The sequence below is a fragment of the Planococcus citri genome, chromosome 3, assembly GCF_950023065.1.
Source record: "Planococcus citri chromosome 3, ihPlaCitr1.1, whole genome shotgun sequence".
In the NCBI taxonomy this organism is placed as follows: Eukaryota; Metazoa; Arthropoda; class Insecta; order Hemiptera; family Pseudococcidae; genus Planococcus; species Planococcus citri.
Genome location: NC_088679.1, coordinates 18,765,513 through 18,785,158, shown reverse-complemented (window position 1 = coordinate 18,785,158; position 19,646 = coordinate 18,765,513). Strand labels below are relative to the sequence as shown.

General features: G+C 35.9%; 1 protein-coding gene across 1 annotated transcript; it reads right to left on the bottom strand.

Moving 5' to 3' along the window:
• Positions 1 to 1,660: 1,660 nt before the first annotated feature.
• LOC135839100 (protein hairy-like) lies at positions 1,661 to 18,223 on the bottom strand. The gene is made up of 3 exons (XM_065354975.1): positions 17,724 to 18,223; positions 7,833 to 7,928; positions 1,661 to 4,535 (listed from the first exon to the last, which is right to left on the bottom strand). Exons 1-3 carry the CDS (start codon positions 17,826 to 17,828, stop codon positions 3,717 to 3,719), a joined length of 1,020 nt encoding a protein of 339 aa, XP_065211047.1. The 5' UTR covers positions 17,829 to 18,223; the 3' UTR covers positions 1,661 to 3,716.
• Positions 18,224 to 19,646: the final 1,423 nt, after the last annotated feature.

Here is a 19,646-nt window from a genome sequence, read left to right as displayed (position 1 = left end):
CGTACTGATTTCATCCGAAAAAAAGTGACTTCAGTAATCTAAAAAGCTCCAAAAAGTAACCAAAAAAGTGACTAAACATGTGCAATACATTTTAATGCAGAAAAAAAATCACCAAGAAAACAAGAACTTTTCGTTTTTAATAAAAATCTAAAAAATAAACTGGTTTAATTTCAGCAAAAAGCACGACATTTTGGCAATTACTGCCAAAACAGTCCTTTTCCCAATTTTTGCCAAAAAAGTTCACAACTACAAATATTTCTCAAATTTTTGATTGAAAAAAAAAACGATTTTTTTTGACAATTTTGAGCCAAAAATTGAGAATTTTTGAGATTTCTGGCAATAGATACGAGACTTTTGATAATTTCAGCAAAAGAAAAGGTTTTTTATATCAATTTCTGGCAAAAAAACAACACAGAACTATTATTAGAAAAGAGTGTGAGTTTTCGGATGCAAAAAACAACACAATTTTTAGCAATTTTTCGCAAAAAAAAATCTTGACAATTTAGGCTGCGAGTGAGATTTTCTGCTATTTTTGACAGAAAACGAGACTTCGACAATAATTTCAGTAAAAGGCAGGGCTTTTTAGTCATTTTTAGCAAAAAAGCGAAGCATTTTAGCAAATTTGCGAAAAATCGAGATTTTCTAATGATACTTATTCTCATAAGTTGACAAAATGCAAGACTTCAACAATTTTTGCGAAAAGCAAGACTTCTTGGGAATTTTTCAATTTTTTACAAAAGCGACCTGTGAAAAAATTGCCTGAGCAAAGCGAAGGTAAATTTTTTCATTATGAGAAATGGAAAAATCTGTTTGAAATAACCTTTCACAAAATTCTCTGACTTTTGAGTAAAAAATACTCTAATTTTCAAAATTCCCTGACTTTTTCAGGTTTTCCAAACTTGGGATGGAAACCCTGTATAGAAATTTTCGTACTTTCTGAAGAAATTTCTGTACAATTTTTATACTTTCGTGCCATTTTCGTGCCTGTAGACACTCTGACCACAAATACGAGTATGTATCAAGTGAACTTCAAGCCTGGTGAAAGCAGAGCTTCTACAATACATATAATTCAAATTTACTTTTTTCACCATTTCATTTTTCTTTCTCCAAAAAACGAAGACATTCGGTGAAGTTGATCCAATTCGTTCGATAACAAATTGATCCCATCGCCATCCAAACCCAGAATTACCTACTTTTCAATCGACTCGTACGAGGAAAAAAACACCCGCCAATTTCAAACCACTCTCTCGCCTTTTCGCCTTGTTTATCAATCTTCCATAGGTACCTGTAAGTGTACCTACTACATTAGATACGCGTAATCTCCGCATATCGCATACCATTCTGTACATACACATGTACCAGCTACTACGTTAATTAGCTAATTTATTACTCGACGACTTGGCACTTGGCAGCTCGCTTAAGGCGTTATACTCGTATGTACTCTACGTACATTAAACCTCGACACCTGCGAACAACCAGTAAATATACATCCGCCTTCTTCTCCTCTATAAATGCACTGCGCACTGGCACTCAACAATAATCACTATTTTATCGCCTCCTAATCGTTTTCAGTCTCTTCTCATCGCCCTACCTGTCTGCCATAGCCAAATAACAAATTTCTTTCACCAAACAGAAACACAAATAACCACAACACAGGTAATTATCAACTGAAAACAAAATCTTTATTACACATCTGTACATACATTATAGAGCTTCGTATACACAATTAGTGTACATATTACAAAAGTACATTATTGTATCGATGGGTACCACAACATACGTACGTAAATACCCTTATTACAGCGTTTCAAAAAAAAATTATACATATAGGATAATATGCTTCTTTATTTTAAACGTAAAATAAGGCAAAAAAAAAAACGTAACATGGAAGACGTTGGATTTTGTTGTTGTTGTACATATTATACGAAAATATACGCACGAGATAACACTTATGAAAAGATAATAAAACTTACAACTCGAAAGCTTAAAAATTTAATTAATTAATGAATCACATTAGAGTTCGATAACGTCTCGCTATCGGTGCCTATATGTCTTGTATCCTCATCTCGTGACGATCGTGACATTTGTCACGAGAAAAAAAACGATAGTCGACAGGCAACGGAGTCGTGACGTTACTCGAGGACACACTGGTTCAGAAAAGATGCCAATAATCGATGACAGTTTTTTTTTCAATTTTCAATTAAACTTAGCTCGGTAGGTCTGCAGATAGATCATCATTAAACGAGTACGCCGAGAAACATTCCATCAGATTTCAAAGTGCAAAAGTACTACAAAGATAAGATATAGAATAGATACGCCAAAAATATACTCTTATCTTTGCTATTTTTAATATCGAATGCCAACGCCATCCTACTAAAATCCCTATCTTGAACCTGATCCAGATCTATTAACCAGAACGTCAAAAGAAGCAGCAGTTGCTGACCTGAGATAAGCTGAAGATAAGATACGTACGTACTAATGATAGGCTAATGATCGAAAGTGACGCAGAGATTTTTTTAAACGAGATTTTAGCTCGAGATTTATCATTTTGTTATCAGATTAGGCGATTTCAATCGTCAACTGAAGGGGGAAAAAGATAGGTAGGAATTGTTCAAAAATCGATTCCAAGATTCGTCTCAAATTTTTTTTCAACTTTCATTTTTTTTCAAAATAATTTTTCCCAATTTATTTTTGAAATAATTTGCCCCAATTTTTTTCAAAATCATTTTTCAAAACAATTTTTCCCAATTTTTTTTATAATTTTTCCCAATTTTTAAAAAAAATAATTTTTCAATTTTTTTTCATTTTTTCCAAAATAATTTTTCTTAATTTTTTTCAAAATATTTTTTTCCAATTTTTTTCCAATAATTTTTCAATTGTTTTTAAAATGATTTTTCAATTTTTTTCAAAATGATTTTTTCCAATTATTTTTATAATTTTTCCCAATTTTTTTCATAATTTTTCCCAATTTTATAAAAAATAATTTTTCAATTTTTTTCATTTTTTTCAAAATAATTTTTCTTAATTTTTTTCAAAATATTTTTTCCCATTTTTTTAAAAAATAATTTTTTAATTTTTTTCACTTATTTTCACTCCAATAGGCAGTGGGGGAAATTTCCCACCAATTTATGTAGATCCCTCCAAATCCAATTCAGAAACACCCCCCTTCCTAAGAACCCCCGAACACAGACCTACTTTACCTCAAACCTCACAATAATGGCATCTTTTCGAACCAAGCTGTATCTTAAATGCACATAAGGCTGACGCCAAAACGTGTAAAAACGCTTCCTGGTATACGTAAAAAAATAGTACATAAATCTTTGGAACAAGACGAATAAGTAAAAAAAAAAAACCAAACCACCTTCTGGTGCAAGTCGAATAATCAACCCATTTTGGCCACTAAAGGCGATAAAGTCCAATCATATAGTAAATCTTAACACTAACACACTTGACCAAAATCAAAAAAAAAAAGACAAAAAAACAAATAAATAGGTAAGTACACCCACAAAAAGAAGACAGAAAAGAGAAAAAAAAACAATATAACATACGTATAGCATAATAGTATATATGAAAGACGAAACTAGACCAAGGGTACAACACGAACAATATACGAATCGCGCTTTATAGGTAGGTAAAATCGACCAAGAGTTGTCGTGTCAGTGTCACACAAACAGCAACAGCAACAGCAACATTAGGGTAAGGTAGAGAGAGACTAATTACCACGGTCTCCACGGTTCCCTGTCACCGTAGCTTTCGCGTACCACCAAAGACAAAGGTTTCTGCAATGGTGGACTATACAATCCGTAATGTTCGTACTTCATTTGACTCGCCGGACTGTTGGGTGACGAGTACGCCGAATTAATGCTACTCGGCGAATGGCAGTCGTCATTAGGCGAGCTTTTTGGTATGGTTACCGACAGCCTTTCGAACCCAATCGGTGAATTGCTACTGGCAGCCGAGTCGGTGCTGGCTGATCGAGAATGGTTGATCATGGCCAAAGGCGGAGGTGAACTAGATGAAGAACCAGAAGGAGCCGGCGACACGGATAACCTTTGTTGGATATGTGAGCTGGTGGTCGACGCCGAAGGTAGGATTAGAGCTAAATCGCCATTAGGTAGCCTGGTCGGTACCAGTTGGACGCCGGCGTTGGATCCGGCACTCAGGAATATACCGTTTTGATGATGCTGCTTGGCACCCGTCTCCGATGGTAATATATGCACTTGGAGGTTTTGTTGGTGGGCTTTGGTAGCGCTGGCGTCGATGCCGCCGCCGATTGAGCCGGCTGTTGAGGCGGCAATGGCGGTGGCATTCAGGCACGTGGATAAGTGTTGTAGGAGTCTGCGACGTACCATTGGCTCGAGTCCGGGGAAGCGGCCCACTTCGCCGGCGCATTCGTTGAATCCGGCTCGGTATTTGTTCACTACTTGGGGATCGGTAACCGCAGACATGGCTGCTTGTTGTTTGTGCAATGATTCGAGGTGTTTCACCGTCATCTCCAGAATATCGGCTTTTTCCAGTTTCGAATGTCTGGCTGGCTGTAAAAATCAAACAAAGAAACGAAAAATTAGGTAAAAGTTGAATATTACGAGGGGATTTGCAGTCAAGAATTAGTGTTGGTTGCGATCTAATGACAGGTATGGCAACGTAGCGATTCGAAAACCAAAAGAGGAGTAATCCAAAAAACATCTCTTTTGAATAATAATTTATAGATCAAAACGAATTCGACAGTTTGAAAGTACTTTAAGGGTGCTTCCAATGGATGAAAACACTTTTTTCAAACAAGGACAATTTTTTTTTTCAAGTCGAAATTAGATGTTTTGAGCAGAACAGTGAACACGAATGCTTTGTTTTTTTTAATTTAGCTGCCACTGTCTCCTAAGAGGTACCTTTTGCTAGTGATGTCCTCAAGAAGAACTAAGAGCTTGCTATCAACAAGACCTTCACAACCTGTGAACTCATATTGAGCTGAAAGGCTCACTAAAAACCAAATTTTGAGCTGCCAAGTTGATTATTCGATTTTTAGCAAATTTTTGAAAGTGGCAAAAGTAGTCTATTGGCGTTTCAATTTTCCAAAAAAGGGATAAATTTAGGGATGAAAATCTGAAAATCGGTTCATATACTTAAGAAACTATTTTCGAGCCAGTCTGGAGCTTTCAGAGAAAAATTTACTTTACTCCAGCAACTTCAAATCGCTCCAGAAAGCGTGGTAATCAACTTCATCAGTTGAAAATTTTATCCCAAAAAAATATTCAAAAATCGTCAATTTTTGCAACAATTTAGTCATTTTTTTTCTGAAGTCACCCCTCCCCCCTCGAATTGATTAGAGCAGGTAAATCTCAAATCTGAAGTGACTGGCTAAAAAGTGTACTTTATAAACCTACAAGTTGAAATCTCAAATTTAAAAAAATTCAAAAATCGTCAATTTTTGCAACAATTTAGTCATTTTTTTTCTGAAGTCGACCCCTCCCCCCTCGAATTGATTAGAGCAGGTAAATCTCAAATCTGAAGTGACTGGCTAAAAAGTGTACTTTATAAACCTACAAGTTGAAATCTCAAATTTAAAAAAATTCAAAAATCGTCAATTTTTGCAACAATTTAGTCATTTTTTTTCTGAAGTCGACCCCTCCCCCCTCGAATTGATTAGAGCAGGTAAATCTCAAATCTGAAGTGACTGGCTAAAAAGTGTATTTTATAAACCTACAAGTTGAAATCTCAAATTAAAAAAAAATTGCAGCAATTTACTCAATTTTCTGAAGTCGACCCCCCCCCCTCCCTCTCGAATCGATTAGAGCAGGTAATAGCTAAAAAGTGTACTTTTTAAACCTACAAGTTGAAATCTCAAATTTAAAAAAATTCAAAAAATTGTCAATTTTTGCAACAATTTACTCAATTATTTTTCTGAAGTCGACCCCCCCCCCCCCATCGAATCGATTAGAGCAGGTAAATTCCAAATCTGAAGTGACTGGCTAAAAACTGTACTTTTTAAACCTACAAGTTGAAATCTCAAATTTTTGAAAACATTTTCAAATCATCAGTTTTGGTAGCAAATTGCTCAAAATGTTTTCTTCCTTCAAGATTTGACTCCCCCCTCCCTCTCTGAATTGATTATGGCAGGCGAATTCCAAATCCGAAACCTACTTTCAAGTTGAAATCTCAAATTTTTGAGAACCAGTTTAAATTATCAATTTTGGTATCAAATTATTCAAAATTTTGTCTTACTTCAAGAGTCGACTACCCCCTCCCTCTCTGAACTGATTATGGCAGACGAATCTCAAATCTGAAGTGACTGATTGGAAAAAACATTTTTTTTGTCATAAATTTAAGAATAGATACTCAAAAGGTATTCAGAGACAAAGTTTAAAATCGTCAATTTTGGCAGCAAATTACTCAAAATGTCTTCAACCCCCCCCCCCACTCCAAACCACAAAAATTCCAAAATAGCCAATTTTTGCAGCAAATTGCTCAAAACTTTTTCTGTATCTTAAAATCCCCTCCCCCTCAACTCAATTCCCACCACTTGCAAACCGATCTGCAGCCTCCACTTCTAGCAAAAGTTGACTTTTCTCTGGCAATAATTTCAAATTGAAGCTCGATGTCAGAATCGATCAGAGCAGGTGAACCGCAAATCGAAGATGACGAGTTGAAATGTGTTCAATTGAAATATTTTCTGGAGAAAAGTCAACATTATAGCTAGTAGAGGGCTCCAAATCGACTGGAAAATGATCGCAATCGATTTCATGGGTCAACTTTACTACACTCGTATGAACAGATTGTAAGATTTCAACTTTGGCAGCTCAAAATTTAGTTCTTAGCCCTGGGTAATTTAGAACTAAATTTTTTTAATTGATATTTTGGCACTTTGATCGTTCTGAAAATTGAGAAATTTTATCAAACGAACGATCTCAAAACAAAAAAAAGTTTTGATCGTAATTTCACCACCCCTCCCCTCTCTTCTCACTGTCCTACTAGAAGAGCAGTATTTTTTTCGATTTCATCCCCTACCTCAATTCAAGAATACACTCGAAATTCCAAAGTATGAATTTTTTGGATTAAACCCACCTTCAATATTTTTCAAAATGTTGCCTCACTGTTTTGAAAAAATTGACTTTCAGAGATGAGATTCAAGAATATTTTTTAGAATTCAATCCCCTTCCAAAATTTTGAAGAAACAGATTTTCAGAAGTTTAAAAAGCACTTTTTATGTACATGCATTTCTATCTTGGACTCGAAGGAGAGCATTTCTCATAAAATTTCAAACCTTTCCCCCCTCCTTCCAATATTAAAAAGTACACTCTGGATTGACAAATGTTTTCTGAATTCAACCCTTTTCCAAAATTTTGAAAAATTTTCCTTTCTTCTTTTGAAAAAATCATATCTTCAAAAATTGAGAAGTACTTTTCGTATATTTCTACTGAATTTGGATGACACCATTTTTCAGCTAAATTTCACCCCCTTCCTCTTCATGAAAATACTCTCTGGGTTCGAAAATATTTTTTGAATTCAACCCCCTCCAATATTTTTCAAAATTTCGCTTTCCTGGTCTGAAAATTAGATTTTTAAAGTTTAGAAAATACTTTTGGTAAATTTTTGAGTAACCGAGACAGCTCGATCAAATTTCAACACATTTGCAAAATTTTTATCAATTTTCGTCCACTCAAACTTCGAAAATCATCCCAATCCAAACAAAACCTATCCTCTGATCTATATACCGTGTAAAATAACCTTGGTTTTCGTTTTCGCCGAAATTACCATGCCAGCCACCATCATAGTCCATCGCAAGTCAACCATCATATCACAAAAATATATAACAACCACGATGCAAATCAACTTACGTCTTTTTTCATCGCATCCAATATCAAGGCTTTTAATTCATTCAACGAGTTGTTAATTCGGGCTCTGCGTCTCTTCTCCATAATAGGTTTATTGCTCTAAAACATACAAAAACGAAGAAGAAAAAAATTAAAACCCACGTATAAGTAAAAAATTCACTCAAAGGGAATATAATTCCAATTACACATACAACCAACCATATCGCCATATTGCAGAGTTAACATACCGTCAACTCTTCTGCATGCGGCACCTTCATCCTCCCCCAATCCCAATCCTAAAAACTCGCAAGCAGAACCCATATAGATACCCACCGAAACAGAAACAAAACGCATACACAACGAACACTGCTTAGTGTTCGGCGATCCGCGAGAGAACCTCAGAACTCGTGTGCGTAAAACGAAATAAAAAGAAGAAAAAAAATCAAGAGCAAACGAAAAGAAACGCGAACAAGTACGAAGAAAAAAAAAATAACCCTAGCAATATATAAGAAGCATAAAGTTAATTTCAAATTGATCATTAATACGGTTAAACGCTTTGAGAATCGCGCTGCGTAAAACTTTGTCCATGAGCAAACACCCGTGTACCCAGTACATTCCCCTTCATGGTTCGTTCAATTTTGGCGGCTATTCGTTCCACATGATAGAATCGCCAGCACGCCGGCAAGAGACCAGAAACAACAACAACAGCACGTAAATAGAGACATACCAGACCAGGGCATGGCAAGGGTATCAATTCTATCCATCTCATACTCGTCGAGTGTCTTGGTCTTTTGGTTAGCAGGGCATACCTAAGTAATCTTATATAAATCTGTGAGTTCCTCCTCCTCCCTCCCTCTTCGTCTTATTCACTTATGCTGAGGACCTCTTCGTATACACGTAACATCATCATCATCATTTATATGCCCATGTCCACCCACACACTGGCTCCCTCTTCCCTCTCCCTCTCCAGATACGACCTATACGACATGGTTCCGCCATGAATTCCTCCTCAGTCTAAGCCACCTTCGACACTACATAATAGTAGATCTGAATCGCGTAATATGCCTCACAAATATCATGAGAATATTCCCAAAGAAATGTTTTTCCACTTCTATTCTTTGGCAGACGAGCACATTCGCGTGAGGTGTAACCCATCGAGGCTCGTTCTCATGGAAATTAAAGAAGAAAAAAAAATCGACCTGGACGAAGCACGCAGCTATGGGAAAAACACTCGAAAAACGATGGCTTTTCCTGTTTGGTTTATTTTTCATTCTACGTATATTTTATTTCATTCGTTAGCTTCTCTTTCCTGCTCGCTAGCTCTTTAGGTGTAACTCCATCTATGGATACGTTGTTTCCTTATCACTTCGGCTTCTTTATTCCAAGCAGATGAGTGGCTAAATGTCACGGGCGTATCTCGTCTGGGTCTGGCACCAGCAAAGCGTTCATTGTTTCGATGTAATTGAACAAATATTCCACCGCCAACGAACGTATCGAAATCGAAAAAATTCCCCATCTTTATCGCGTCTGACCCCTGCTCCTCGTTCATCTCCACATCGACCATTAATTAAAGCACACCGCTCAGCAGCAGACTAAGTCGTAGCATAGCGATAACATCCAGATCGCTAATTACCGCACGTACTTATATCGAGAAAGGAAGAAAATAACAAATCGACCGAAGACCGCGCGAACGAGATCGAGATGTGATGAAAAAAATACACGAAAAAATCATACCATACCGAGGCAAATTTCATCACCTCTTCTTCCCTCACCACACTCCTGGAGCTGAAAAAATTTCACCACCGATGCTCGTGCCATCGCCTTCGCCTTGATCGTTCGATTAATTTAATTTGTTTAATGCCCTGTTCTTCTACACCTCTTCTCTCCTCACCCTACCCTGCTACGATAAACGTATAATATTAGTAGTAATTTCACTACTACGTGAACGAGAGCTCGGCTCGCGAGATAAAGATGCGGGCTCTTATAATGTACTCGAATGATGACCGAGTTGTATCATCATCATCACACACAACTACACACCAACACCCATCTGCTACCGATGCTGTGTTGCTATCAATTGTGTACGTGTGTTGAGTAATTTTCTTCGTACACACAGACACTACGTAATACACTACCACATGAATAAGACGTATAGGAAAAAAAAAATTCACTCACTTTAGTTCAATGTCATTAAAAAAAAAAAAAAACTGGCGCATAACATGTCTCACAACTTTTAATCGACTAGAATTAAATACCGAGGGCATTAGCTTATTAAGGAGATTTTTGACCTATGGAAAATACACATACGAGTATATCGTCGTCGAGACTTATTTTAATATCAAGTATATATACGTAAATGTGTACCCTACCTATTACCACATATAAAAGTACATTTACATGTCGAATCGGGTAGAACTGCTGTGCTTTTTATTGAAAAAAAAACTAGTCGCTTTATGGGTAAGAGTGGTTTGGTTTTTTTTTTCAAATTCAATTTCGTTAGTCGATGAAAAAAAATGAACACCTGAGCAGTGAAAGGATTGAAAAAAATAAACCAAAGTTAATTATTCGAGAATTTTTTCATCTCAGTTTTCAACTTATAAATATATATTTTTTTGTCGTCTCGTAATTATTTTATTATGCAAGAGCATTTACCTTGACAAGATTAGTTATATTATGCCATTTTTTTTCAGTATTTTTTGATTTCGATTTTTTTTTTGGTATGTGTGGAAAAGAACACCTGAGAACTGGAACTAGGTGGGTGTGTTACGAAAAAATGACACGAATAAAATAAAACAAATAATTTATGCACCTAGCTACGATCATGTTTCCCCTCTCCCCTCGCCAATAAAATTCAAATTATCGATCTACTTTTTATTTCGGGTTTCTTTCAGTGCTCTTTATAGCAGCTTAATTTTTTTTTCAATACTTTTTTTCTCTCTCCCCCCCCCCAAATTCTTCGTAGATGGTTTAGAAAAATTTAGAAATATTTTCACGAACCAATCCAAATTTCAAATTTTTAGGTCAACGTTCCAGCCTTTCCCCACAATTGAGCTCCAAATTTGAAAAATTTGAATATTTTTCATGCGTTGAAAAATGAAATTTTATTTTAGTTTAGTTTAGGTGGCCAAAATTAATTGTTCAATATTCCAAGCTTACCACCTCAAAGAGATTATTACAAAATTTTCATTTTCAGGAATAAAAAAAATATTTTGAGAACTCCTGAAGTTGACAAAAATGAACTTTGATCTTTTTTGGATTGGATTAAAAACGAAAATACGCCAGTACTGAAGACATCGAGACTTTCAGAGAGCACCTGAACTAGAATTTTTTTAAATCAAAAAATAAATTTAAGAATTTTCGCTAAAATGTTCAAATTTTAAGCTTCAAGAGGGGAGGGGGGAATTCAACACGGACCTAAAAATTTGAAATTTTCCATTCGTCTTGTTGAGAATTCACTATGACTTTTTTGTCATATTGCATCAAACTTCGAAAAAAAGTTGAAAAACAACTCACTCTATTATTAAACATTTTTATCAAGTTATCAGACTGATTCTCAATCTCAAACTCATTCTCATCCACTTTCAATTCGACAAAAATTGAACACATAAAAACCACAATCTAGAGTGGTTAAAAACTCATGTTGATTTTTCAAACCTCAGAAAATAAGTTTATCGAATTAGGTCACCACTTCGAACTATACTTTATCATTAGTACCCGTTTTGAAGTCGCCAAAAGGATTCTTTGGGATTGGGGGGGGGGGTGCACTCTGAAATTTATTAGAACGGAGACATAGACAGTACAATAAAAATAAATGAGACGTCTCTCGATAGAAAATGATTTCAAAATTTGCAATTTTTCGATCAAGAATATAATCAGAGCGTCAACGAAAGTTTTTCGAACGAAGGTAGAAAAATTTTCAACGAGAAAATTCAACGTTTGCGAAGCAAATAATTATGAAAATATCTGATAATCTGCATTCAAATAAACTTTTGAAAATTGAAGAATTCGTCTCAAAAACTTTGCGAATGTTTTTCAAGGCAAAATTCTCGACTTTTTTTTATCCAGAGCAAGTTTTTCAAAAAATTAGATTTTCAAGAAATAAAAAAAAGAGTTCTTAGTTCACAATTTTTTAAAATAAACAATACATTCTCATTCTTTTTCTTTTTTTTTACCTGTTTACTGATTTAAAATCGTTAATTCTTGCTGAGGTGTATTTTCACTATAGATATTATTGAGCTGTTGAAGTAAAGTTGATCAAATTTAGCTATTCGATAGATTTTTTATTGATCCAATACGAATTTTGAATATATTGAGGAACCTGAACCTTTAGGGAATGTCTGTGCACTGATTTCCATTTAGTTGCATAGTGTCGAAATTAATGAATACGTCCAAAATGGATTATTTTCAATCGTTCACTCTTTCAACCCCCCCCCCCCCCCACTAAAAAAACACAAAAAAAAATATACACAGAATTTCACAAAATGATCAGATGAATTATTGAATCATCTGAAAAGGTTCAGAACTGCCTTTGCAGGCTGTAACTGTTTGGAAAGAACAAACAAGTTACCCCCCCCCCCCCCACCATGGTATCTAAAGGATTTTTTTGTTGAAAAAAACACTACTTTTCTTCAACTAAATTTTCCGAAAGCTCTCCACTTGACCCCCCTCCCCCCTCACACACAAAAAAATTAACAAAATCAAATTTTCACAGGAAAATTTTCAAAAAAAATTAAAATAGGAAAAAAATTGCATACAAAGTATTTTTTATTAAAAAAAATTTTTTCAATAATTTAAAGGTTTGTGTTGCGCATTTGAATTTTTCATTTCTTGACTATACCTTTTTGACTAAATTCACTACTTTTACACCACTTTCACTACCCATTTTTGAAATCACTACTTTTTCACTAATTTTACTACTTTCACTACCTATTAGATACCCTGCAAAACAATCTATCTCCAAAATTTGAGGAGTTAAAAGCAGGTCAATTTTTTTTTAAATAATTTTTTTGTAAGTCCCTGAAAATTTTTTGAAAATTTAAATTTGTTGATTTTGAAAATAGGTAGGTATTTTCTGGAAACAAAAAAAAACTAAAAAAGGACCAACAGATTTTGTTCAATTTTTATAAGTCTGGTGCCTAGAAACTCAAAAGAAAGTGAAACTCATTTTTTTCAATAGGACATCAATCATTTCAAGTCACAATTTGGTTCAAATGGGTCCAAATGAGCTCAAAAATCGACGTTCTGGAAAACTGTCGATATAATTTCAATCCACATATTTTTTCACTATTATTTCAGGCTCAACAATCTTTCCAAAAAATCCATTTCCCATTCCTCCTCCAAAATCGAGCCAATTCCCATCATCACGATTTCAAATCAGCAACCCATCCAATATCCATCACTTCTTTCTAAACTCAATCTAATCCTCTCTCCCTCCCACACCCATCTCACTTTCAATTTTTTCTTCATTGCCATTTCCAAAATTCCAAATCTCACATACCAAACTTCAACACCACCCCCTCCCCATTACTATACTCACATTCCGCATTCCTTTGGAAACCTCACATCCCTTATTCGTTCCACTGCACCAAACATGGCCCCCCAATTTCCTCCAACAAATCGCACAAAAATCGCATTTTATAGACACATATTCGGCGATATTTTCCCAAAAAAACCAACACCAATCACGTTCGTTACTCGTACATACGTATTTTGGTGAAAAAAAAAGTTAATTAGCATAACTGACGGACAGGATATCCGTCGTCAAAAAGGCGGAAACATAAAACCATGCAACATACGCGCCTCGTCGACTCGGGTCGAGCCGATTTCAGGCTACATCAGGTGTACCATATCGTACCTTACCTGCCATTCCATTCATTGCTCGCCAGAACTGGCGATGGCGGTAATGTACGAGTACATGCATATATAGGGTACACAGATAACACCGTGCCGAATTTAATGAATGATTATTCACGCGTACAAAATTACAAATCATTATGTACGACTGTACCTACCTATACGAGTACGCTTTTAATAGGTTTTATTCGAGCCAGTCTATACCTCTCTGCATACCTAGTCTGTATACTGAATACTCAGCATTGTACTGTATTTGTACATTGCATACAGATACTTGCATGGCTCTTTAAAATATAATGTCGCATATCGTCCGCACTCGTGCACGTGGGATCTCCAACCAAGCACTACAGGAACTCTTCAAACAATACCCAGACCCATACTCATACCAGCTCAGGTAAAATTTATACAAACAATCCGCAGGTATTGAGTTTTTAAAAAATTTTCATAACACATCGCCTCATGATTCATCGGACGCTTTGCCTGTGGCGCTGTCCACGTCTTCTTAACTGCCACTGGACTCATTATGCACTCGAGGTCCTCTGCGTACATTCTCTCGATTTCCTTTTTCCTTCTTTTTTTCCCTTACACTTAATCAAACACCTTCATACGAATACCTACTTATAAAAAAAAATATCGACGACGTAGCTGTCGACACTGTCGATAACGACGATGGCTGAGTTGGCTAATTAGAATACTATATACCTGCGTGATACCTCCACCAGCCACCTCTGCATACCAATGCAAATGCACACACAACACAAATGACGAGCCAGCGAATATTTCCACTTTTCTCTCTTTTTTTCCCCTGCAATATACAATATACTCGTACGAGTAGGTATCGTTTCAATCGTCGCCGAGTCGAACCGCCGCCTTCGGCCAGGTCAGCTTACCACCTTATCGCTCTGTTGCAAATTACCGCCAAGCTTTAGCTCTTTGATTTCATATTATCGTAGACGTACCCACACCTACCTACCTATTTACTATGTAGACAGGTATAAATATTTTCCCATCCATGGACATCGTACACTACAGCCACGCAAGGCAAGGTTTACAGAAGGTGACGCGAAACAGCGACGTTATCAAAATGATACCCTTTACATGTGTGTGAGTGAGTGAACCTCGTCAGTATCGTCAGTACACAACGTAATTATTACAGCTAGGCCAGCCATATACCTAAATTCCCACGCTACATAGGCACACCATACCGCTTACGTTTGCATTATTGTATCATCGAAGCGTTTCCTTTTTCCCTACGAGTAGACAGAGAGAGAAGAGAGGAGACCCAGATAACAACCCAGACACATTCTACACCTTGTAATGTATGTGAAGTTATCGTTTCACAAAGTTTGCAAACTGCAAAGTAATGATTTTTTCTGTGCGAGGCATTCCAAGCCTTTGGGTTTTTCAAACGAACGAGGTTAGACTTGGACGTTCCCATGTATTAGAAATAATCAATCACAGAACAGATGATATTTCCAATTTAGAAAAAAATCGACTTTCATTTTCAAAGTGTTTGCATGACCCAAAAATTGATCTGATCCAAAACACAAATGCATTCACGATCATTCAGGTTCGGATTAGGCAGATTTTTGAAGTAAGTTGATCCACTAATGAGCATTTTTCGATTACATCAGGTCATTTTTTAAATCAAATCCTATACATCTTGATACGTAAAGTAAGTTTTGACAAATCTATTGAAAAATAATTACGATTATTCATTTTCAAGAACTACGAAAAAATAATCCTCTAACACGATTCCCTACATTTTTTTTGTTTTTTTTTTTTCATTGGTATATCGAGGTCCCTAAAAAAACCTCTAAATAAAAAATTACTTCAGCAGAGCAGGACTCGGGACTTTGGACAGGACATTTTTCAAACACTTGCCATTTTTTTTAATGATGAGAGGATGGGGGGGGGGGGAGATCAACAATTTTACACGTTAATTTTTTGCTGCTTCAACATCATTGGATAAGTATATTTCAAGCATTTTTTTGGGAGGGAGGAGGGGTAAAAAATATTTATTGAAAACATTTTTACATTTCAATTTTTCGTTTCTAAAAATCAATTTTCTGAAATCAAAGGTGTACAAATTTCAAAAAATAATAATGATTTTTCCAACTACCAAAATATGAAGGTCTGAAAAGTTGGTAAATTGAGCATTCAGCATTGTAATTTTTTCAAAATAGTGCAAAAGGGGATAAAAATAGGAAAAAATTCCAATCCTGGAATTGAAAACAAAAAAAGGGCTTCTTGATGAAAAATCAGAGCAAAAGCAGAACTTGCAGGATTCGCAGGATTATTTGACACCCTGAATGAAAAAAAAATCCATGATTAAGAATTTCGCTGGAAAAAGGGCGTATCCGTGAATACGCCCTTTTTCCAGAGACTTCACGAATCGAACCCTCATAAACCTTATCAAATATGTACCACTTGTAGGATCCCCTCATTGCAACCGAATTTTTGAAAAAACTTGAAAAATGTTTTTCTCAAAACAACGCTTTTGCCGAAATGCCCTTTTTTCAGCACCATCCATAATTCGAAATTTTTCCCTCGAAAATAAATTATTTCTTTATTTTTTCTTAGGAATTTGGAAGTTCATTCTTTAAAAAAAAAAAAAAAAACACATTGGCATGGTCTTGGGGCTCAATTAGCCCACAAATCACTTCAGAAAAAGACAACGTTTTGAAATATCTCTGCTAAATTTGATTCCAAAGTGAAAAAAGCTGATTCTAATTGAGTAATAATATCAGTAAAATATATCTTTTTTAAATCATCATTTTTGAGACAAATTTTCCAAAAATTCTCGAATTTGATGATTTCCCCTTTCTTCCCTTCCTCCTAAAAAAAAACATGATCATTGAATTCAAAAACATTCAACAGACAATCCATGAGTATGAATTTCAAGAAATTCTACCACCGAAGAAAATCTTGGAATTTCAAAATAATGGCAGTGAAATATTGACGAATGAAATTGCAACTAGATACGTAGCTCGATTATCAAAGAGAATATTATTTTGACATTTTAATGCATTTCTCTTCAAGTTTTTTTGCCAAAAAAAAAAATCGAATTGAATTTGAATTACAAGGCAGAAAAAATTGGTTTGAAAACTACCTAGTTCAAAGGCTTCATTACAGGAAAATCGCGATTTAAAATCGTCTATCTACATTTAATTCGCAAAAACTATTCGTAAGTTTGACATTTTTTTCAAAAAAAAAAAAAAAAAAAAAAAAAAACACTTCAATTGTCCAACAACCTGGAAGTATCAAAAATCAAAAATGCAAAGTATTTCTTCCTTTAGGAGGGAAAATCATTTGCAAAATACCAAAGCGTCTAACAAAATATCAAAATCAAAAAAAAAAAAGACTCAAAATGAAAAATGAAGCAATACCACCCCCTTCCTTCCCTTTAAATATCGTGTTTACAAAAACAACAAAATAAATACTCCAAAAATTTACCATTTCCAAAAAATTATTTGATAAGATTCTTATTTTTAAAACATTAACGAAACGAAGCTATTTCAACGTTCAAAAAATGAAAAAATTGAGAGATTTTTCGTTGCTCAATTTTGTTTTGATAAAAATATAACAGTTTAAAAATACAGAAAACAAGGACCTTTGGACAAAAAGATGTGACTTTTTCTAGACCTTCCTGAAGCACAAGTACTAATAGCATAGGACAAAACAAATTACTCATCTGGACTGAAAGGATCAGAAGGATTTGTAAGACATCCCTTTTGGCCAGTTTGTAACTCTCATTTCACTTTCTTCAAAAAATATTCCCACATTTATGTTTGGGAAATATTCAGAAAAAAATTCCCCTATCCCATCTCACTCTTGGGGCAAAAGATGAGAGCAAACCCTTATCAGAAAGTCACCCCAATACTTGGACATACTCATGGACATTTATCTACGACTTCATCCCTTAATTCTAAAAAAAAACATCCCTGCACCTGTAACTTTTTTTGGTTCTGCTTGCGACCCCAATATCTTTAATTTTTATCACTAAATAAACAAAAAAATTACCATTTCTATCTTAGCAAAAAAAAAAAAAAATCAACTCACCCTTCGATTTTCCGAGCTTTTCTTCTGCACAGTGGTCGTGGTCACATCCGGGGACAGCGGAGTAACACCAATACTGCTCGTAGCACTCGAAGCCATTGTCACCATATTTTCAGTTAAAATTATAAATCAAAACACCATAAAGTTTGCAAAAAAATAAATAAATTGATCAAACTTGGAAAAAATATATATATATTGAGAAAACTCGCGCACAAAATGTAACAAAAATTACAACATTAACTCGAGAAACTTCGTAGGTACGTATTTCGCAACCAAAAAAATCAAATAAAATTCAAATTCGGTAGTTTGAATTCAAAAAAAAACTCAAGACACATACGTCGAGAATCGTAGTCGTCGATAAACTGTCGAATCTCGACACTCGACTCGAAAAAAAAAGTACGAACTAAACCAGTTGCACACGACCGACGTGTATCACAGCTCTACAGCTCTCAACAGCGGCAGCTCGTCAACTGAGCCGGGACCACGGAGGCTCGCAGTCGGATGGCGGGTATGAGAAGTGTAAGTACACTACACACTATACACACTTATACAGATATAGCATATATACACACACACACGGTATTCTGTAATCAACCAGTGTTTAACGAGTCGTGTGTCGGCGCGCGTTCTCAAAAGGCAGCGGGGATAGAGCGCGTAATGCTAGAAAGGGAGTCGGACCAGTCCGTCGCAGGTCGTCGCGTGGTTCAGCAATAACCTTCAGCCTTTGGCTTTCGGCTACATCTTCCATACCGTGGGAACGCGAAAAGATCTTCTATTATTCTTAGAAGAGAGAAGTATCTCTCGTACCGCTCCACTCCACGTCCTCTCCTCTGGCTCCCAACTTGCTCCTCGTCGTCGTCGTCGTCTTCGAAGTCTTCGTCGTCGCGCAACCAACAACGCCACCATCCATCGCCATCACCATCTCGCGCCTACACTCGCGGTCTTTGTCGTGCGCACCCGAGTCGCCGACTCGCTTTCCTTGTTTTGTTTTTTTTTTTGCTTCTTCTTCTTCTTCTTTTTCACTACCAGTATTTCTCTCTTCTTCTTCTTCATTATCAGCATCATTATCATCATCTCTCTAACAACTATACTGTACCGTATATATTTTTATATACGTACGTACTCGTAAGTCGTACCTGTATGTAAGAACATAGTTTTCTACATACACACTATATGCTATACTATACTAACTACTCCTGGCGCTGTACTGCCCTGCTCTGCTGTGCCTCCGCCTGCGTCGCGAAGTCGTCGGTGTCGCTGCGCTACCACTTGTTGATCGCTTCCTTACTCTTTCTACGCATATATTGTGTACTTAGCATTAGGTGTATTTCTATCTCTCTGTCCGAGATCATAGTACAAGTTAACTTTTTACATTTTGATGTGCATACAGCAGAGGTAACAAAGTATATACACACGTAAGTTTACTCGATACTCGTACATTTTAGAGGCGCGATATATCTATCTAGTTACAGGAACAGCAGCAGCCGTATTGTGGTTTGCCTACACTCAAGATGCAGGCGAAGGAATTAATGGAACGATCTACCCTTGCTATCTATCTCTTTTTTCGGAAAATTCGCTCAATTTCCAAAAGAAAAGCATTGGAAGAAGTCGAAGGAGAAGTGAAAAAATGTGAACCGTAAACCTCAATTTTCGATCAAAAGTGAAAGTGTTTTCTTTTTTTTTTTGACATTGGGAAAATGCGCACCAAGAGCTATATCTGAATCGGGGTGTAGGAATCGTAAACATTGTCAATTTTTTTTTTTTTGGAAACATGGGTTGAGGATGCGGGATCGGAATTTAAAGCATTAGAATCAGACCAGTGAGTAGAGTCCAGGCTCTCAGAGTTTCAGTTTCAGCAGTTCAAGATTTCACAACAATCAGCCCTTACACCAAATTAGTTTCAAATAAAAAGAACAAAACTGATTC